This window comes from Dasypus novemcinctus, chromosome 3 (assembly GCF_030445035.2).
Source record: "Dasypus novemcinctus isolate mDasNov1 chromosome 3, mDasNov1.1.hap2, whole genome shotgun sequence".
NCBI classification, from domain to species: Eukaryota; Metazoa; Chordata; class Mammalia; order Cingulata; family Dasypodidae; genus Dasypus; species Dasypus novemcinctus.
Genome location: NC_080675.1, coordinates 187,240,456 through 187,262,971, shown reverse-complemented (window position 1 = coordinate 187,262,971; position 22,516 = coordinate 187,240,456). Strand labels below are relative to the sequence as shown.

The 22,516-nt window shown below is 41.9% G+C and overlaps 2 protein-coding genes across 25 annotated transcripts in view; one reads left to right on the top strand and one right to left on the bottom strand.

Annotated features, from left to right (window-relative positions):
- Window positions 1-3,879, bottom strand: part of LOC101419165 (uncharacterized) — a 36,018-nt gene extending 32,139 nt beyond the window's left edge. For 10 of the 15 annotated variants that reach the window (XM_071214427.1, XM_071214424.1, XM_071214428.1 and 7 more), the window contains exons 1-2: window positions 3,589-3,717; window positions 131-292 (exon numbers count right to left, since the gene is read on the bottom strand). The gene's annotated coding sequence lies outside the window, so the exon portion shown is untranslated. Of the gene's footprint in view, window positions 1-130; window positions 293-724; window positions 1,955-3,588; window positions 3,718-3,790 lie in introns of those variants that run through there. The other 5 variants (XM_058294882.1, XM_058294890.1, XM_058294885.2 and 2 more) reach the window with 4 other exon arrangements.
- A 1,548-nt stretch (window positions 3,880-5,427) lies between these two features.
- MTRR (5-methyltetrahydrofolate-homocysteine methyltransferase reductase) overlaps window positions 5,428-22,516 on the top strand; it is a 101,696-nt gene continuing 84,607 nt past the window's right edge. For 2 of the 10 annotated variants that reach the window (XR_009185347.1, XR_009185349.1), the window contains exons 1-4: window positions 5,428-5,572; window positions 5,863-5,961; window positions 7,319-7,934; window positions 9,873-9,987. Coding sequence is in view for 4 of the 10 variants with exons in the window: in XM_071214436.1 (XP_071070537.1) it covers window positions 7,443-7,491; window positions 7,836-7,934; window positions 9,873-9,987 (263 nt within the window). In the remaining 6 variants the exon portion in view is untranslated. The other 8 variants (XR_011648525.1, XM_071214436.1, XM_058294901.2 and 5 more) reach the window with 8 other exon arrangements.

Below are 22,516 nucleotides of genomic sequence, written 5' to 3'. Positions count from 1 at the left end.
CAGTTTATACAGCTAGTTACGGAGTTGATGAGATTTCAACTCACAGTCTAGCTCTTAGCCATGCCTCCTATGTACATACATAACAGGTTGAAGGAAGGAATTGCGTTTGCTTAAAAGTAAATTTACTCACTGCAGTCATCTTGGATCCACACTTCATAGATTGCTGCCCACACCTGCATCTCCATCCCTGCCCCAGGCATGGGATAAAGGGATGTGAAGCTTCATTAGTCTCTCTGGGCAACTACCATCTAGGCCTGCACTTGGATTATTCCACACAGCTGTGCCTCTGTCCCTACCATGGCAAAGGAGAAAATTGGAAGAAGTTTCATTGGTCCCTGGTGCAATGAGGGCAGCTTGAGCCTCCATAGCTTACTGCAACAATTACATGCTTGGCTCCTACTGCACAACCAGCAAGGGGAAAGGATAGGAAGCCCTAAACTAAAGAGAAAAATTGCACCCAGAAAAAATACTCTAGCAAGCCAGAATGAAGACACCAACAAAAAATTACATTCCACAGCAATAAACAGGAAGCTACGACCCAGTTAAATAAACAAGATAAGCCTCCAGATGACATAAAGGAGTTGAGACAATTAATTACAGATGTTCAAACAAATCTCCTTAATAAATTCAATGAGATGGCTAAAGAGATTGAGGATATTAACAAGATATTGGATGAGCACAAAGAAGAATTTGAAAGCATACATATAAAAATAACAGATCTTACAGGAATGAAAGGTGCAATCAATGATTTTAAAAATATTGGACTCATATGACAGCAGATTTGAGGAGGCAGAGTAGAGGATCCATGAGCTTGAAGAAACAGCCTCTGAAAATGAACATAGAAAAGAAAAGATGAAGAATGGAAAAAATTGAATAAGGTCTCAGGGAACTAAATGAGAGCAAAAGGCATGCAAACACATGTGTCCCAGAAGGAGAAGAGAAGGGAAAAGGAGCAGAAGGAATATTTGAAGAAATAATGGTAACAATTTCCCAACCCTATCGAAGGACATAGATATCCATGTCCAAGAAGCACAACATACTCCCATCTGAAAAATTCCAAATAGCCCAACTCCGAGACATACTCATCAGAATGTCAAATGCCAAAGACAAAGTGAGAATTCTGAGAACAGCAAGAGAAAAGCAATGCATAACATATAAGGATGTCCAATAAGATTAAGTGCTGCTTTCTTACCAGAAAGCATGGAAGCAAGAAGACGGTGGTCTGATATATTTCAGATACTGTAAGAGAAAAACTCCAGCCAACAATATTATATCCAAGACTGTCTTTCAAAAATGAGGGCTAAATTAGAATATTCACAGATGAATAGAAACAGAGAATTTCTAAGCAAGAAACCAGGAATTCAGGAAATATTAGAGGGTGTGCTACAGCCTGAAAAGACAGGAGAGAGAGGCCTGGAAGAGAGCCTAGAAATGAAGATTACATCAATAAAAGTAACTAAAAGTGTCAAAAGAGTAGTGAAAATAAAATATGATAGGTCAAACTCAAATAGGAATAAACTTAACCATTGATGTAAAGCACTTGTATTCAGAAAACTGCAACTCAGTGTTAAAACAAATCGTAAAAGCCCTAAATAACTGGAAGAACATTCCATGCTCATGAATTGGAAGACCAAATATCAGGAAGATGTCAAATCTACTCAAATTGATATAAAGATTTAATGCAATCTTGATAAAAATTTCACCAGCACTAAAGGAAAAATTGAAAACAGGATCATAAAATTTATTTGGAAGGGTAAGGAGTCCTGAATAGCCAGAAACATCATAAAAAGGAAAAGTGAACCCTCATCTCCAGACTTTAAACCATATTACCTAGCTATAGTGGTGAAAACAGCATGCTACTGGCCCAAATACAGACACAATAGACCAATGGAACCAAACTGATGGTTCAGAAACAGACCCTCACAGGGATGGTCAAGTGATGTTTGACTAGCCTGTCTAACTCACACAGCTCGGGCAGAACAATCCACTCAACAAATGGTGCTGAAAGAATTGGATAGCCATAGCTGAAAGAAGGAAATAGGACCCCTATTGCATACCTTATCCAAAAATTAACTCAAAATGGATCAATAACCTAAACATTAAAGCAAGAATCATGAAACTTCTAGAAGAAATTATTGGAAAATATCAAGACCATGTGGTAGGTGTTGGATTCTTAAAGGAGCTAAGAGGAGGACTGAGTGGACTACTGATGTTTGACATATGTGGAAGCTTTAAGTAGCTTTACTGTAAAAGTGTGGAAATGTATAGAGTGGATGGTAACACACAGTGAGTAACAGCTAGTTTATGAATGGGAATGTGACTGAAAAGGTAGTCTAATTATGTAAATGTCAACTGACAGAATGCTAGAGAATAATCTAGGAACTGGCTAGCACACAAAACCAAGAGGTGGATGAGAATTGTGGTTGATGGTACAGATGCAAGAGTGTCCTTTGTTAGCTAGAACTACTGCAGGGTGTTGGGAATATGGAGAAGCATGGGAAAAATACAGCTGGCGTGACCTCCGGACTGTGGTTAGTAGTAGTCATATAATATTCTTGTATCTATGTGAAAGATGTACTGTGTTGATACTGAGGCAGTATGTAAAATGTGAGCCAAATGAACACTATGGACATGGTATCAATCAGATGATATTATTTTATCTCTAGCAAATGACAGACTACATTGTGGTGTGTTCATGGAGGTGTGTTGTTTGGGAATTTTGCACATATGCATGATTGTTTTATATAAGTTACAACTTCTGTCATAAAAAATATATTTAAAAAATAATAAAGTGTGAGTTAGGGGAAAAACACACCAAATGCAAGATAAGGTCTATGATTAGTAGTAAGATTTTGACAATATTCTTTCATAATTTGTAGCAAATGTCTCATGACAATGCAATGTGGTGGTGGAGGGTTGATGTACGGGACCCCTGTATGATGTTATGCATGTTTGCTTAGTAAGTTCACAACTTTTACTATGCACTTAATTGTTTATGTATGTTCATATATAAATGATATAAAGGTAATGGTAATAGCAATAGTTGGGGGGAAAATACTTTGTTTAGAATTAATATTTTGATAATGCTCTTTAATCACTAGTTAAAAAGGTTTACTGACGATGCAAGTTATTGGTGGTAGGGTGAAGTATGACAGTCCTGTATGATGTTATACATGTTTGTTTTGTAAGTTCACAATTATCATTATATGCTTATTGTGTATGTATGTTTATGAATGAGTGATATACTTCAATGAGGTTCTTTAAAAAAATTTACTCAACAAGACCAACGGATAAAGTTGTAAAATCCCAGATAGGTTAGGGTTAGGGAAAAGGGCCCTAAAGAGTTGGTGTCCCCTCAGAGCTGGGATTCGGTTAAGATTTTGGAAGGAAAAAGGTCTAGCCTGGCCAGTGGAAGTAGAAAGAAAAGAGCAAAAGGTCAAAGAAGAGGAAGAGGCGACCTCCTACACGCCCCCCTGGGGGCTCGGGGGAATCTCAAGGACAGGGGAAGGAGACCCCGCGGGCCGGCCCCCAAAGCCGGCGCCCCAGGCACTCGCACTCGCTAGCGGGAGCCGCGGCGGGAACGCGAACCTGGAAGCCTGCGAGGACCTCTACGCAGCGCGGCCGACCCAGGAATCGCGTCTAAGAGAGCACCGGCGACCCCGGCCCCCACGCCGTGAGGTCCAGAGCCCGCGCCGTGAGGCAGGCGGGGAGGCGGGCGGGACCCCCACTTCCGGTGCGCCGTGATTGGCCCCAGCTCCAGGCGAGCTTTCCTATTGGCCACCGCGCTCACCGTCTTATTGGTCGGGGCGCCGAGGTGGCGCGCTTTACCGTTAGTGCAGGCTCCAGGCCTGCGGGCGCGCGTTCACGGCGTCCCGGGTGGGCCGAGCTCGGGTGAGGGTCCCTCGCGGGCGAGGACTCGGAGCAAGTGGGACCCCCGACGGCGTTCCCCGGCCTGCGCCGCCCGCCCGGCCCGTGCCGGCCGTCCGGGGTCGGGGCGAGTAGTCGCCCCCGCCCTGCCCCCCTGCGGGTGCCGCCTCGTCCCTCCCGCGGCCGAGCTGCCCGCTGTGGAGGCCGCGCGCCTGCCGGGCTCCCGGAGGCCGGGCCAGGGCGGGGGCGGAGCAGGGCCGAGCCCGCAGGCCGCTCAGGGCCGCCCTCTGGGAGGCTCGCCGGGGCCAGTCCCGCTGCCCGCGTCTCCTTTCCCGTGGCCTGCGGTGCGTGGGGCCTCCTGACACACGCGGGGGTCCCAGCCCCTACTCGATCCCCTGGTTGTGGGGATTATCCCCTCAGGCGCCTGCAGTAACCGGGCCTCCCGCAGGAGAGGCAGATGGCTACTTAGGACAGGGAGCGTGGCGTGTCCCTCACTGCACTGAACAGAGCCGAGGACGCCCGGAATGCGTCGTGAATTCAGATTATTCCCTATAATTTATCTATTCATTCATTAACTGAGTCTGCTGCTGCAGTCCATATGGATATTCTGTGATTTCCTTTTTAAATGTGTTGCTTAACTCTATTCTTTTACCTTTTGATTTCTTTGTAGCTTAATTCGTCGTTAGCTGTAATTTTACGCTTCAGAGAAGCGTGAAGCTCTGTTGTTGATTCCTCAACAGCGAAGATTTTGGTTTAGGATTGTCCTTAAGTCTTTTCCTACAGTTTGACACTTTTCCCAGGTTAGACACAGTGAACGGCTATGGGAAAAAGTCTATATGTCTTTTTGCAACCTCTTAAGGGTTTTGAAAACATAAATGAATTAATAAACGGTTTGAGTGAATTGGATATGTTTTCGTATTTTATATGAATATGTATATATTTGCAGTGAAATTAACTGTATTGCTCAATTATTCTCTTTAGTACTAGCATCACATAGGGAACAATAATCCTATAATTTTAATGGAATTTTTACTTTTACCTGTTTTTAATATTTTTGAAAAAGAGCAAACAAGATACCTAAGATTTAGTGAGCACTACAATGTCTCAAGCATGGTTTCAAGTGCTTTACATGAATTATATAATTTATATATTATATATAAATTATATATAATTATATATAATTTATCAAGTAAGTAGTATTCCCGTTTTAAGGATGAAGGAGCAGAGGCACAGATCAGTTAAGTAGCTTACCCAAAGGTTCAGTGTGAGTAGCAGTCCCTGAATTCAAACCCAAGTGGTCTGACCCTAGGATCTGATATCTGAACAGCATTAGAGTTTAATTCCTATAGCTTCTCTAGTTTGATGATTTCTTTCTTTTTTTAGACTCATTTAGAATATTAAAGCTAAAAAATGTGATTATTTCATATTGTGTAAACATTGTTGCCACCTTTATTAAAGATTGTGAGGGAAGAATGAATACCTGTGCATTGCTCTTACTTCATAAAAATGTAAACCTTTTCTTCTCTTTTCCATTTTTCCATGCAACTCTTCCAACTATCTCATGTACCTTGACAGGATGAGGAGGTTTTTGTTACTGTGTGCTACACAGACGGGACAGGCAAAAGCCATAGCAGAAGAAATAGGTGAGCAAGCCACCAAACGTGGATTTTCTGCAGAGCTTCACTGTATTAGTAAGTCAGTTAAGGTAAGAGCCCTTATTCCAGTGGCTTTTACTATGTTGTGTACTTTGAAGTATTTTGATTACTAAGTGATATTTGTTAAACCACAAAGTAGGACAGTAAACGCTGCCATATTTTTTAAAGCCAAAATTTTATTTAATCAACTGTACTGTAAGATTCCTACCAGCTTTTTTTAAAGAAAGATTTATTTATCCCTCCCCTTGCCTCTTGCTCACTGTCTGTTCTCTGTCTCCATTCCCTGCTCATTCTTCTGTATCCGTTTGTCCCCTTTTGTTGCGTCATCTTGCTGCGCCAGCTCTCCGCAGATGCAAGCCATCATTTCTCCATGGGTGTGGACCAGCTTGCCTTCACCAAGAGGCCCTGGGACGTGAACCTAAGGCCTGCCATACAGTAGGTGGGAGCCCAATCGATTGAGCCACATCCGCTTCTCCCTACCAGCTTTTTATTATGTGTAAATGTACATTTGGATTACCCTAAGCATTCTCCAAAACCAAAGCAAGAAGTTATTTCTCAGTTTTTTCAATTATAAATGGAAGTCATAATGTATGCTTCTTTATCTCACTGGGTGTCTGTAACAAAACATGAGATGTGTTGTGGAAGCTCTGGAAAACAACAACAAAAACATGAGTTAGTGCATATGTGCAATTTTTAGCTTGTGAATCCTATTTATGTTTCCCCCAAAGCACCTTGCCATTCATTCTAAAGTTCCAACAAGAAAGGGCCACCTGAAATCTTTGAAATAGAATTTAAAGTAGAGGTGTGAGGATCTGGGGAAGATTCAGTTTCTTAAGGCCAGAGACTACTTGTATTTTATGTCCAGCTTCTGCAGAAGTTCCTCTCTGAAGGAATATAGGACCCAACTCAATTCTGTGTTCTCCTTTGATCCTTTTTAGCCCTCTGGATTATACTGTTTCAGGCAACATGGGCTCTAGCAGCAGGCAGGGACTTCTTTATAGCGTAAGATGACATGCAAGTCACTGAGCAGCAGCCCAGTTCAGTACTTCCCAAAACCAAACTGCCAGTACTACGTTCTCACTCACACTCAAGTTTACAAACTCATCCAGCTTTTCCACATCTTCAGTTCAGAAGGCTAGACTGTCAACAGCACAGATGAGTTACCAGCCCAGCTCATACAAGGAGACTGCCTAGCTCCTTTGTGCTGCATTGCAAATTGTCTCCAGATGTACTCACTCACAGAGAAGGGGGCCACTGCAGGAGCCACATGAACAAGCATAATCTGAGGCCATTACTACTAGCAAAGGCAAAATCATTGTGATGGAACACTAGCCCTGTCCTGGCCCCTTGGGGTTGACCTCTCTGACTCAGTCCACTGCTGTGTAACTAAGACTGGGGTGGCAAGGTTTCTCCAGTAATGGCACACGATACAAGTGTCATCTCCTAGCTCTCTGCTTTCTGCTCCTTGGTGGTGCTTTTCAAGGTGAAGTTCCACAAACTCTGTAGCATACAGAACACAATTTGTTGTAACGTCCTGTAAGCATGATGCCATCTGGTCAAAAGTTAGCTGTTATGTCACCATGAAAATAAAATGGATTCCTTAGAGCCAAATTAAGTGGTACTCTTGAGGCATTATAAATAGAGACAGCCAATTTTCTATTTGAAATACATAATGCATAGGGCTGTCATCATGGCCCCTTCTTGGGTTTATTTGTGTTGTGCGCTTGTTTGTGGTTGTTTCTCCCATGCTAGAACCATGCTTGGCATTAGGTTTCCCTGGTTATCTCTCGTTTCAGAACTGTTCCACAGACAAGTGCTTTGATGGCCCTGTCCGTGGCCTTGCAGATGAGAACTCATGTTCACATTTGGCCCAGGACACAGTGATAACTGCTTTGTCTCCTTCTGACTTTCATAAACTGGATGAATGCTTTAGATGGACACTGCAGTGGGGTCCACCTCTGCTTCTCTGGTAAGGCCCAAGGAGAGAGGGAAATGTTAAATTCCCCTGACCTCCTAATGAGCATCGAGGGAGCAAATGCCCTTTGTTTCATTGGCTGGCTCATTTCAGCAGGGAGTGCAGGGCCATACCGTTTTCCCCTCATCCCTGCCCTGATGGTCACTTCTGTCTACATCCCCTAGCCTGGTTAGGAGGAAATGGAAAGGAAATGCAAAACAGGAAGCTGATCGTATTGCCTTGCTGACGTGGTAATTCAAAAATATATCTGGCATTACATCCCTGAAATGGTGTACTTGTTTTGTAGTATACTCTAAGAATTGAAATGGCTCCCCTTGTCATCGTTGCTTCCACCACAGGCACTAGAGACCCACCAGACACAGCCCCCAAGGTTGTTAAAGTACAGGACAGGACGCTGCCAGCTGATTTCTTTGCTCCCCTGCGATATGGATTATTGGGTAACATTTCCTGCTCTTGCTTTACTGTATTATTACTAGATTTAACTCTGGTGTCTGAAAGCATCTTTCAGAACCATGAAATACAGTTGCAGGGGTTTTGTCTTTTTGGTTTTACTTTGAATATAAAACAAAATATGGAAATAAGTGGATCTTGTGTGAATGCTCCCCCAATCTTCAGCCCACCTCTGCGGAACTCCTTGAGTAGCAGTCTTAACCAAGGGTGCTCATCAAATTCAACCTTGGGTCACTTCCAAAATACTAACTGCTGAACACCACCTTTTGACTCCTTCTGATGTCGAGTGCCTGAAAGGGTAAGCTGTGTCTTGGTGAAAAGCTCCTAGGTGACTCTGCAAGGTTCCTTTGTCTAAGAACCATACCTGTAGTGCAGGAGCCTGGTTTGCAATCCTGGCTGCACTTGGGATCCTTGGGGAGTTTTGAGTAAATTCCATGTCCTGGGCCCACCTGCAGTGACTCTGACTGAAGTGTTCTCAGGTAGTGCCCAGAATCAGTTGTTTTGGAAAGCACCCAGGTGAGTCTAATGTCCCTCCTAGATTAAACTGTGCAGTATTGTTTAAAAATATCAAGATCAAGGATCAGCAGGATAAGTACAGCCAGGTGGGGCCCCATGGGGAGGATTCTGGTCCCATATGCATGGCTTGAGGTCTGTGCCCTTCACCTTCAAGAATCCCCCCTACCTATCAGGGGATCTAGCAAGGGTGGAATTTGCTCTAATAAACAGTTGATCAGAAATTTGAGTTTCATGACCCTGACCAAGAATAGTCATGTCTAAACATAGGGGAATATTTTATAGCATTTAAAATTGTTTTACTCAAAGCTTACTAAGGGGGAAAGAGTTATATGAAAATGTTAACTAAAATAAATGGGTTAAAAATACCATTTGTGTGTATGTTAAGATCAAGCCCCATCAAAATGTAACACCAGAATAACAAAATTTAACAGTCACTATATTTAGGTAGTAGGTTTATTATAATTTTATGTTTATATCCTTTCTTGTGTTTTCCAGTTTTCATGAGTGAAAAATATTGCTTAAAAATTCCTCGAAAACTTTATTAAAGACAGACGTCTGCAGCCTGCTCACCTGTTCTAGTCAATCCAGTCCAAGACCCATAGGTGGGCCCCCCACTTCTTAACCCTTTCTTCATTGGAAAGAACATGGTGATAATTAAACATCCAAGAATTTAAGCTTTTAATTTTAAAATTTCTACCAAGTATAACAACAACTTAGTCTGTTTTCTTGCTGTGAAATATAGAAAACATTCTTAATTTACTTTAACACAGAAACATTTGTAGCAATTGATTGTTTATACTGCTGCCACACCTATATGTTCTAGATCAGGGATCAGCAAATTGTGTCTGCAAAGGGCCAGATGGGAAATGGTTTGGGCTCTGCCTGCCATGTGGTCTCTGTCACCACTATGTAACTACCATTGGAGCTTGAAGGCAACTTGAATAGTACATGAATCAGTTGACTTGGCAGTGTTACAGTAAAACTTTATTTACACAATAGGTCCAGGGTAGGATTTGCCCCACAGGCTATAGTTTGCAGACCCCTACTCTAATTCAGAAATGTCTAGAAATCCAGGTACTATGTTTTTTCAAAACCTGCCAAATTCTTTAAGGCTTATGAGATATGAAAATGTTTTAAACAGTTCTCAAAAGATATTTGTTTTATTTCAGTTTGTCTTTTGTTTTTATGTCACAAAGTAGAAGGAACATATCTGCATATTTACTATTACTCAAGAAAAAAATTAAGAAAATGGGATCCTATACATTATTTTTCGTTCCATCGATGCGTGCATAGAATATTGTTTTAGGTATTTTATTTATCTGTTCTTTGTATTTTTTAAAGCTATTTTATTTGTTCTCTATCTGCATTAAACTTTATTGTGCACTAAGAATTTATTTGTGCTCTTTTAGGTCTGGGCGATTCAGAATACACGTATTTCTGTAACGGGGGAAAGATGATTGACAGACGACTTCAAGAGCTCGGAGCCCAGCATTTCTATGACTTGGATGTGCAGATGACTGTGGGGTGAGAACAGCGGGCCACAGACACTTGTTTTCCTAATACACACTTTTTTCCACAGCATGAGAGTTAATGAGTTTTGCTTTTTTTTAAAGCTCTTTCACTCAAGAAGGTCAGCTAGAGCTTGATTCACCTCTTGATCTGCTTTTGTTTTAAGGTGTCTCTCCTTCAGTATCTGCTAATGGGAGGAACTAGAGAACATGCCTCCATGTAGTTGCCTTTCTTTTGAAGTATGTATTTGCTACAACTACCCTTTTCTTTAGGACCTTTATGTAAATTGCTTAGGAAACTTAAGAGTGTACCTGGGTGCCCCATCTCCTGTGCACCCCAGGCAAGGCCTGAGGAACAGAGCCGCCCTTGCTGAGAGAGGACAGATCAGTGGGCGGTGGCCTCAGAGGCCCTCCTTGGTGCTCTGTCCCTCACCATTGCAGCGTCCATTTGCCGCCTCAATTTCTGTGTTCATGACTTCTGTTTGATCTTGTTTTTACAACTTGGTAAAGTTGTCAAAACTTCACCCTGAGACCTCTGGCTCAGGTCCTCCTCACGTGTTTATTCAAAGATCTGACAGGTGCTGCCCTCTGACACACTTGTCCCTGGCCTTTAACTGTTTCAGCTGGTGATAGCACTCACATCCTCACATTTGTTTTTGTTTTGTCTTCTTACTTGATGCATGTATTAAATGAATTTTCACTCATAAGAGATGTATTTACCAATGACAAATTTGCTATTGTCTTGCATTTCTACATATTACCACTTTACTTTCGTGTTCAGAGACACTTGTTATGTTTTCACTGAAGTCATACCTATTGTCCACTTCTTCCTTTATATTCTGTAGCTGGATGCTGTGTATTTTTCCCATATTCTTTTTGTACATATATTTGATTGTGACAAACCTCTGTCACACTTTCAAGCATGTCATGTTTTAGTTTTGTCCCTTGATGTTGTTTGTTTTTTGCAAGAACCTCATTGACATTCACTGTTTAATAATATTTTCAAGAAGATGTCCTTGCTTAACATGCCCCCACATAGTAGGGGTGAAGAGTGTGGACTCAGTTGATCTCCCACTTCCTGACTGACACCTTGGTCAAGTGACTATTATATGTCCTGTGCTTTGTTTTCTCCTCCTATGATATAGATAAAATAATACACACTAGGTAAGGCTTTTGGCCAATTAAATGAATGAATGAACATTATCATCTTAGAACAGTGCCTGCCCTGTAGTGATTATTAGAGTTGTGTATATTGTTACCATCTTACTGTTTCCAAGTTGTGAGAATGGAATTTTAAATGTATCTGATTGGACCCATAATTTTATAAACTTCCCTTTCCAAAAACTCCTCAGTGATGGATGTGATGTGTAACCAAATTTAGAACTGTGTACCATGTGCACACCTAATGAGTTCCATGAAATTGTAGCCTGATTCATAATAAGACAGAGGTCTAAAATGTGCCTCTTCTTATGCCATTTAGCTTTTTGAATTGGACTTTGGTACCTTCTTTGAGTTTTGATTTAAAATGATGAGAACGTCATTTCCAAGATCCCTCTCAGTCTCTCCTTTTCATTGACTCTACTCAGACTTTCTCTGTTTAGGGAGTATGGGGGATGTTATTGTTTGAGGTGTCTCTTTTTTTGTAATGTACCTACATGATTCATTTAATTTTCCTAAAAGATTACTCTTCTCCCTCCCCCACCTCCCCTTCATCCCGTGGTGGTCAGCCTCCCTGGAAGTGTTACTAAATAAATTGTTCAGAACTGACAGAAGTTTGAATTGTTTATTTAGTCAAAAGACTTGGAGTGATTACTTAGTGATGTTTTATTCTATAGCAGGGATTCTTAACCTTTTTTTCCCCATGCACCCCTTTGCCAGTCAGGTGAAAACCACAGACCCCTGACCAAGTCCAGACTATACTGTGTATTAATTAACACATACATCACACGTGCACCAACAGCCCCCACAAGAATAATATTTTTTTTGGATTTCAATTCAAACAGGGACTCTGTGTTAAGAACCCCTGATTTATAGGAAAGAGAAGGTTAGTAAGTTGTCTAAGCAGAAAAAGATGATGCCCTTGATGTAATGACTACCTGTGAGGTTTAGAGTAGACTTGGATTTTGGTTGAGTTCTGTTAGTCACATCAGCATATAGCATGCCTCTTTAGAATGATGACTTCTGAAAAACAAAAGTTTTTTGAAATTATTAAATGTATTTTAGGAAATTAAGAGGAAATCCTATATCCTGTTATGAAAACATCTTCATTCTTTTTCTGATCTTTATAGTTGTATGTATATTTTTATAGCATCAAAACTAATGAACACATATATCCTACCTTTTTAAAAACTTAATTGTTCATGTAGGTATTTTTTGCATCTTGAGTAGTCTTCATTTTTAAGAAATGGACAGACTCTGCCATCATCCCACTGGTATAGATTTATGATAGATAACTTAGGTTTTTAATTTATTTATATAATACGGGTTAGAGCTCATGTTTATGCCATGGATTGATGGACTTTGGGCTGCCCTCACAAAGCATTTTATGTCAAGTAGAGGAAAAGAGGACATGAGTGGAACTCTCACAATGGCATCTAAGGCCTCCTTGAGGACAGGCTCTGCTGAACCAGAATTATTACACCTTGAGTTACAAATTGAATGTCTGAGATTAGGTGATTCATGAAGAAAGGATTCCGAGGTTTTGGAACAAAATGCAGCCAACAACAGTCGGCCGAATGCTTTCACTGAAGACTTTGAGTCCTCCCTTACCCATTCAGTGCCCCCACTTTCACAGGCTTCTCTGAATATTCCTGCTTTACCACCAGAATATTTACAGGTACATCTGTAGGAGTCTGTTAGACAAGTAAGCAGTGTAGCTTTCTGCTTTATACTGTGTAATGTTGATTTACCATGGGTGTTAATTTTGTTAACAAACAGGGATCAACTATAGTCTGCAGGCCTGCCACCTGATTGTGTAAATAGTTTTATTGGAACTTTGGGCCAAGCTCATTCCCTTACACATTGTCCATGGCTGCTTTTTGCAGAAAAAATTTAGCCATCTCTGCATTACAGAAGTGTTTATATTATTACATTACTTTGTTCTTGAAGAAGTAATGGTTAAGAGGTCAGCATCTCCATTATTTTAGATAGTTAACTTCTTAGTTTCTCGTTATAGATGTAAGTGGTACAGAGTGAACTGTGGACTATTAGCAAATTTATTTCAACAGCTAAACTTAACAAGCCTATTTACAGTAGATTTTTTTCCAGAATGATTTTTGGTGCCATGGGATGCCCCACTTTGGAGTTCATTCATTTTGTAGGTGGATGATATCTGAGAGACGCACTCTTTGTCCATATTTTTTTTTTCCTCAAAGAGTACTTTCTCATTCACAAATAAATGTAAATTTTTGAACATCAAATTGAGTAATAATTCCTTCCCACTATTGATAGTGGATACTCTGAACATCCTTTTCACATGCTTAAATAAATAAATCAGTGCAGCCACTCTTTTATTATAGGGCTTTCTGCTTTCTTTTATTAATGAGGAAAGTCTTAAAGACTTTGAGAAGCAATTTGATTCCAGCGTCCTAGTATAGTAGAACTGTTTTGCATAAACCTAATGTGATAGCATTTTTTATCATCTAATTTTTTATTATCACCCTAAAAGATTCAAAGAAAGAAGTTTTATTTATTTTTTTACAGCCGCAAGTGTGAGTTATTAGTTTGTAAACTGTTTAATTATGCAACATAATTACAGCAAAAGATCCTACTGGCATTTTTATCAGGGTTGAGAACTGACACACCTGACTCTTGGGGAGCAGCTCCCCTACCTGCAGGCCTCAGGTTAATGTATGGTGGAGGGATGGAGTGTCTGAGTAACCTGACAATGCTGAGTTGTTGGGAGGGTCTGTTAAGAGTTATTTTTTTCATGGTGAGTTCATTAAATAGGCTTGAGCTATTAGTTGATAATGGAGTTAAAAATTTTTTAAAATCTGAACTATTTAAGCAACACTTTGAGTGTTCTAATGAAAAGATAGACTCAGAGGGCATACTAGTCATGCAAATGGGTGCTGACGCAAAGTACCATAATCTGTTGGCTTTTTAAAGGGTATTTATTTGGAGTAGAAGCTTACAGTTAGCAGGCCATGAATCCTAAGTTACTTCCCTCAACAAAGTCTTTTGCCACATTTTGGAGCAAAATGGCTGCCGACTTCTGCCAGGGCTCAGGCTTCCTGGGTTTCTCTCTGAGATCAGCCCCTCTGTTTTCTCCACAAGACCAGCTGTAGACTATGAGGCTTTCTAGGCTTTGCCTCTCTCCACAAGGTGAGCTGTAGATGCTCAACTCTCTCTTTCGGGGCCTTCTGCTGTGTCTAAGGAGCTGTCTCTCTTCCACTCTGTTCTTCCTGGGCTCCAGCTGAAAATTCCAACATCAAAATCTCCCACATCAAAATCTCCAACTCTGTCTTTTGCCATGTCTTTTATCTTTGAGTCCCTACCCACCAAGGGGTAGGGAGTCAACACTCTGATGATGGGGCCCAATCAAAGCCCTAATCATAATTTAATCATTCCCAGGTACAGACCAGTTTACAAACATAATCCAGTGTGTATTTTTGGAATTCATAGCTCTATCAAACTGCTACAGAGGATAACAGGTTGGAAAAATAACAAAAGTAGTGTAAGATAGAAAAGATTGTTTCTATTTTACAAATGCAGAGAGTAAATAGTGGAAATATAAACTGTTACACGTGAGTTGATCAATATTTTCCAAACGTCCTGATGCCGGGTTCAATAATAGAGCTGCTCTTCATCTCCCATTTCCTGTGGGTGCTCTGGGGCTGTTTTACCTGGAGCTCCCAGTGTCCAAGGCAGTGGCTTTCACTGGGGTTCTGGGTCAGCATCCCTAGAGCTTGTCCCTGCCCCTCCTTCCTGTCCTGGCAAGTGATCTGCTTTCTGTCCGTACAGTTTTGCTTTTTTTCAGAATGCCGTACCAATGGAATCATAGTGCTCAGTGTTTTAAGTCTGGTTTTTTTCACTGAGCATAATACATTTGAGATTAGTCTTTGTTCTTGCTTGTGTCTGCAGTGTGTTCCTTTTTTATTGATAGGTAGTGTTCCATTGTGTATACTATAGTTTATCTGTTCACAGATTGAAGGGTGCATGGGTTGTTTCCAGTTCCTGATGAATAAGAGTAAAACCGCTATAAACATTCAGGTGCACGCTTTTTCCTTTTCATTTTTCTTGGGTAAATGGCTAGGCATGAGACTGCCAGCTTGTACATTCAGTGTATTTTTACTTTTATAAGAAATTCCCAAGCTGTTTTCCAAAGTGGCTCTACCATGTTACATTTCCCCCAACAATGTGTAAGAGTTCCAGTTGCTCTATGTACTTGTCAGTAGAGGCATTGCCAGGATTTTTAACTTTAGCTGGTTTTAATTTGTAATTTTCTTATTCTTATTATTGGTTTTGTTTACATTTCCAGTTAATGACAAATGATGTTGAACATCTTTTCATGTTTTGGATTGCTATCCATGTTTCCTTTGGTGAAATAAAGTTTGGCTTTTTTGACCATTTTATCTTGTGTTGTTTGCTTGTTAAGTTGTAAGAGTACTTTATATATTCGGGATATTGTCTTTAGTCAGATACGTGTTTTGTAAATATTTTCACCTAGACTGTGACTGGTCTTTCCATTCTCTTAACAGTTTCTTTAGCAGAGCAGAAGTTTTAAAATTTTTAATGCAGTTTATCAGCGTTTTTCTTTTATAATCCATTTATTGCTGTATCTGAGAAATCTTTGCCTAACCAAAGGTCACAAAGATTTTCTACTTTGTTTTCCCCAGAAGTTTGATTGTTTTAGGTTTTCCATTTGTATCTTGATTCAGTCTTAGGTAATTCTTGTGTAAGGTGTATCACTCAGGCTTTGTATTTTTTGCGTATGTATATTCAGTACCGTTTGTGGTAAAGACTGTCTTTTTTCTGTTGAATTAACTTTGCGACTTTGTGAAAAATCAGTCACATACATTGGTTTATTGCTGATCTCTCTGTTCTGTTACATTGGAGACTATTCTTTTGTGTTTCTGTTTCCAGCTGCTAAAACAAATGCCGTGCAGTGGGTTGGCTTAACAGCAGGAATTCAGTGGCTCACAGTTTCAGCAGCTAGACGCCTGGCTTCCTCCCAAGGTTGGCTCTTCCAGCTGGCTAGCAGCCTGGGGGCTCCTTGGCTTTTTCTTTCCTATGGCAGTGCTCATGGGGGCATCTTGCCCTTTTTCTTCCAGGTTTGGTCGACTTGCAGCTTCTTCCGTGGCTTCTTTCTCCTTCTGACTTTCCCTCTGCTTAGAAAGGACCCCAGTTAATCCTGCTTGGAGCCCAGCCTGATGGAGTTAGGACCCTGCTTACCTGAAGAACCGTGGAAGAGACCACTCACTAAGGGTCCACACACCAGCATGCCAACCAGGGCCAGAAACGTGTCCCATTGGGATCCAGAATTCACTCCACCATACTTTGTCAAAAGTGTACTGCCTTGTTCACTCTGAAAAATGAGGCTTGCAATCAGGTAATGTAAGTGTTCCAGCTTTATTCTTCATTTTCAAAATTGCTTTGGCATTCTATTTAATTTTTAATGGATATTTCTCTAGAGTTGTTTCCTTGTATTTTAAGTAGAAATGGACAAAGATTTTTTTTTTTAATAACTATCATCATTAGTAGTAGTATTCGGTGCTGGCTTATGCCCTCTTGAAGCATTTAGGACTGTTTGTTTTCTTTGCAAATCTCCTCAGACTACTATTCATTTTTTACCTCTCTTGTTAACTATAGTGTCTTAGTATTTTTTTAAAATGTTTTTATTTTGCCCGCACTAGGTATAGTTATCAGTACATACTCTTGAATGAAATTCACAGACACATCCCCCAAAAGGACTTAAGACCCACTTTTAAAAAGTTTTATTTTTACTGGAGAAGTTGTGAGCCTAGGAGCTGTAATGTCTTCTAATACTCCCTGTGTGCCTCTAGCAGTACCTCCTTTCTAATTTACTCTCTCTGTTGAGGGTTTAACATTGTTAGCAATATATCTATCTAGAATGACCAGCTGGTCCTAGGCTAATTCCCTGCAGCTGTAGGTGTGAGCTGCAGTAGTGTGGTACGGCATGGGCTCCTGGGCCGCCTGCTGACTCAGCTTGCTTGTGCCCTGGGGACCTAGTTTGGCTCAAAACTGAACCAGCTGGCTCCAGGTCCTAAAGGGATTGCTGCTGAGTTGGCCCACCCTGGCTTGGCAGTTCCCACAGCTTTTGTGATGGGCAGTCCTGGACTTGTGATCCCACTGTGGGCCTTGCTCAGATGCTCTCTCTCTCCCAGGGCCCTGTTGTACCTATCAGGAGTGGATTTCAAAAGACTGTAATTCTCTGCTGCAGTTAGCATGGCCCTGCTCCAGAATGCCGGGGCCTGCACTGAGATACTCCCCTTGGGGCTCACCTGCATGGCATCTTTGCCCCATCACTGACCTGTAATAGCATGCGGTCTTCTCTACTGTGTAGTTCAGGGCAGCAACAGGACCTTTTAGAGCACAGTCACCTGGGCCTGCTCCACTCAAGCAGCCTTTCTGCTCCCAGGTGTGGAACGGGCTGCCCCAGAGCCTGAAGAGGCCCTCCAGACTTGTTTCTGCGTGGAGTGAGATCCAAGATGCAGTACTACGTTGTTGACTTGGGATGGGATGTCCTGCCTACCAGACTACTGGACTTAGGCCCTAAAGGTAGCATGGATGTGGCGGCCGCTCAGTCTGCCTCACTAAGGTTGACTTCCCACCTCCTGGGTGCTGGCCTGTGAGCTGCTGCTTGCTCACTGTCTGATTGGCATAATGTCATTGATGTAGTGAGCTAGTACACTGTTCTGCTGAATGTCCAGATGCTCCAGATTTATTTAGCCTATCTTATGTAAGAGCAGGTAAGTGCACTATCACAGTCCTGGGGCAGAATTGTGAATGTATGCCCTTGTCTGTTCCAAGTGAATGTGAACTGAATCTAATCCTCTTTCATTGTAGGAATGGTAGAAAGGGTGCATTGGGTAAATCAGTGGCTACATCCCATGGACCTGAGGCCAAGTCAGTCTGCCTTAGCAAAGAAATCATATCTGACATGGAGGCCACCGTTGGAACTACTAGTTGAGTTTGCAGTAGCTCAATCCCCAGAATCCATCTGGTATTCACAGAGACCAGATCAGCAAATTAAATGGAGATGTGGTGGAGACGCTCCCCCATAACCTTTAGGTTTTTGAGGATCTTATTGATTTCTACCATTTTTCCCAGAGTGTTACATATATGCTTTTTTTAAAAAAAATTCTATCTTAGTGGGAGGAAGAGTGGTGTGAAATTTGGAGTCTTCCTCTTGGACTTCTCCACCACGATCACTCTACCCACAGGTCAGGAGTTCAGTGCTGGCTGGTACCAATGCCCGGGTGTGATGATTCTGATTATACATTCAAAGGCTCAGGAAATGACCCCTGTGGGGTCTTGCCTTCCGTGGACCTACTGGATTGGACTGGGACAGAACTGCCCTTACTGCCTGGCCCCAACTGTTCTTACTCTGGTCAGTGGGCCACAGGGACCCTCTTGATCCCCGGGTATCAACATCAGCACGGTCCTTCTCTTAACACTCTTGAAGCATTTGGTAGCTCCATTTTCCCTCTGAAGGGACTGGGAATCCTTACTGAATGCAGAGTCCTTCCCTTGGGGCTGCTCTCTCCTTCAGTCACTGAACTCTAGGACTGGAAGCTGGACAAGGACTGGGATCTTAGGCAGCTGCCCTCAGTTTCTGGTCATCCACCCTTGATTTGTCTTCATTTTAAGTATTGATCCAGTGCCCTTGTTGGCTGCTCATTTGTTTTTGGCCCTAGAGCCTCTTAGTCCTCTTGGCCATCTCCATTAATTCTAAGGGTCAGGTCACTCCAGCCCTCCCACTTACTGAGGTAATTGTGCGACCTGGTATGGCTGGCTATGTACTGTCACCTGGACTGTGGGGAGCCCCCACTGAACCCCTCAGACTCATGCTGCTGTCCCCAGCTTGGTCTTGGTGGCCTTGATAACTGCCCTCTGGTGTTGTCACAGAGCATCTCCATCTACATCCTTTTGGCTTAAGGGGTGAAAGGACTCAAGATGTTCAGCTGCGGGGGCCTCTCCCATGTGTCAGGGTCCCCTTCTCTCCCATGTAAGGCTGGTTTTAGCTTTCTCTCCCCTCAGGCTTCAGGAGATGAGAGCCCCATACTCTGGCCTTCAGCTCCAAACTCCAACTCTAGCTTCTTTCTTGGGCCTCTCTGGCACAGTTTTCACAACCTGGGTTCTGGAAGTCAGGCTATGAGGTGCATCTTAGGGCATCCCTGAGGAATGGAGGGGTGGCGGCACTGTCCACTGTGAGTCGCTGAGCTGTGATGCAGGCTCAGCAAAGTCCCTGCCATGCCCACGGGGTCTCTGGAGCTATGTGGACCTTCAGAGGCACAGAGGCACTGTGCCTTTATGGTCATGGATAGGTGCTTGGACATGGGCTGTCTCTGAGCAGGGGTGTGAGCTGAGGTGCTGAAGGCTCTCGGGTGCCTGGTGCCGAGGGCCATGTCCGGGCAGTGCCCCTGCCTTTGCTGGAGCCTGAAAGCAGGTGGGTGGTGCCTCATGGTCCTTGCCACATTCTACTCCTGCCCTGACCCCTCTCCCAGCTTCCCACTAACACTTTGCAAAGTTAAGTGACTAGCACCTCTTAACCTGTAGTTTTCTAGTTTAAAACTTGAACAACTAGTTAGGAAAGGGGTGGAGTTCTAGTACAGAATTGGATTTCTTTGTGGTTACCTGAGACCTGTGTTGTCCTGTGTGGGAGCCATGAATCACGTGGAGTAGTTACATGTAAGGTGAAGAAAACTAGATAAAATGCAAGAATTCAGTTTCCATGACCATCTGTCCATACACGTTCTAGCCATCTTGAAACATCTGTCCTTTCTTATAGGACACCTTTCCTGAAACATTGACATGAATACCATTTCCTTCTTCATAGTTAATTAGAAGACTACTAGGCCTTTTCTGGAAAATGCTAGCTTCTGGTGTTCTCAGTATATATTTCAGAAATTCCAATGTCTACTAGACAAGTACTTAGAAATATACATAAGCTTCTTTATGAATGAGTAAGTTTTTGAAAAATAATGTCTGTAGTCATTTACCCTAGAAGACAATGCTTAAATGGCCAGGGCATTTTATAAGATCCCATAGGTAAGCTACTTGGTTTAGCACTGGTATAATTGAAAATTGTATTGAGTTATGTGTCACACCTTTTGTCTTTCAAGGGGAAAAGCCAAGCATCTGTGATGTCAGTGAATTCAGTTTTTCAAGTTCCAATTTCAAAGGCAGTTCAACTCACTACAGATGACGCCATAAAATCCCCTCTGCTGTTAGAATTGGACATTTCTGTAAGTTACAGGTGATTTCTCAGCACAGTTGAATTTTCCGGACAGTTCTCTTAAGAAAGAGGCAGGCAGGGTATGCTCTTACACAGGCGGAAAGACAAGGTCTCTGAGCACATCTGGCCTTGTGGTCCTTGATCTGTCAGCTTGTCTTCCCCTCCCTCATGCCTGTTTCCCTTCCATGATGTGCAGAAGTGCAGGTGAGAGGTGACCCTTGAAATGATTTAACAGTTGAACAGTGCTGCTGCCTTCCTCATTAAACCCTGAAAGAACAAAGGGATCAGAACAAACCTTTACATATAAGAGACCCAGGAAAGACCTTTATCATCTCAGGTTGACCAGCTTGTTAGAAATAGAGCTGACTCTAGACAGTCACGTCAAGGTTAATTTCTCAGGCTGTGGTTCTCAGATTCCTTTGAGATCAGGGAAGAAATTATGACCTTCTTTGCAGAAAAATGGTACGATATTATATAAAACCTTTTGCAAATACTTTTGGGGGCTCATGTACTACCACTTTTAACTCCCTTCCTCCCACACACACTCCCACCCAAATCCATGGACCTCAACTCCAAAACTTGGTGTGTGATCCTGAAACTTCAGTGCTCGAGTGCATCTTCAGTCATTTAGTTCAGGCCATTGTTTGATGTAGGTCCTCAGATTTCAAGGGGTTGTGCTTTTCAGGGGAGTAAAAGCATGTCATGTCTCTCCACTTGGATTTAGTTCAACTTCCAAATAGGAGGAAAATATAACAGTTGTCACAGCTGGGTGTTTTTGCTTGCATTCTAGTGAGTAGCTCCATGTTTGTTTCCACCTTTTGAATAAGCCATATTATCATATCTTTATACTATAAAAACCATGGCATTTTATATTCTGTGCTGACGTTTGGCAGTTTTGACACAAAGGAGCCTGGGGTGACCACTTGCTGAGTCTGCCTCCTTCCTGGGTCCCTGGGCCCCAAATATTGGGGCAGCTCCTTCTCCAGCCCCCATTTGCTGCAAGTACAGCATTTTATGCTCACCAAGGAAAAATAGTGTCCATCCCTCTTCTCCATTAAAGGGAGGAAGCAAAGTAAAGAAAATGAAATTGAGAGCCATGCTGATGCCCTTAATTAGTTCTTTTGCTCATATTTTGTGTGTTTGGGTTTATAAGAACAAGATTTCACATGGATTGTTCAAACCGCTGCTTGCTGACACACCTTATTCTGTGGAAAATGAGGAAGGTCTTAATTTCCATTCTCTCCAATACACAATTTCATAAAGCAAAACATTAGATACCTCTCAAGTTTCTCTTTAAAAATAGCTCCTAATAAAAATATGTTCATTTGGTTAGTTACAGCTATTTATTTGTTGTTATTGTGGGTAGAATTCTTTTATTCCTTTGTCCATGTGTTAACGTGTTTATATAATAAAACATTGTATACTCCAATTCCTGAGGAATTTTTTTTTTTTTTTGGTCTCTGGTTCTTCTCTAGAAAACCAATTTTTTTCCTTTCATCCAGAGATTCCTTCATGTGATGTGTCCTAACAGTGATTCTGAGGTGCAGCACCTTCTCCAGAGACTGCACCTTGAGGACAGAAAAGAAGACTATGTCTTCTTGATTCTTGAAATCAAGGAAGACACGAGGAAGACAGGTGCTGCAGCCCTGACGACATGACTTACTGGGCCTGTGGGCTGGAACTGACCACAAGAGCATGCCCTGCAAGCTTGCTAGGCCATGTGTGCTTCTAGGGCAAGGTGCCTAGGCCGTGTGTGCTTCAGGGCAAGGTGCCTGCCCTTCCTCCCAGGCTCTCCTGTGCTTTAGCTTTTGCGTGAATGATACAGCATGAGATGATAGTGGACTTCCTGCTTTTTGGACACTTTCTGGGCATTGAAAGTTAAACTAACTGTTGTCTTTGGGAAGCAACAGCCTAGAACCATTTTTTCATTGTATTCCTATTATGGATCATTCTTAGCATACTTATCAGCACTTATTTAGTATATAACATTAATTGAATTTTTCATAATTAAAAGTTTCTTTTTTAAAACTTAAATTCACATTGATTGTTTGCCTAGAATGAACTTGAAATCATTTAGTTCTCAGTTTACTTTTGAGTTGTGCATTACCCATTCTAAGGGGCTGCT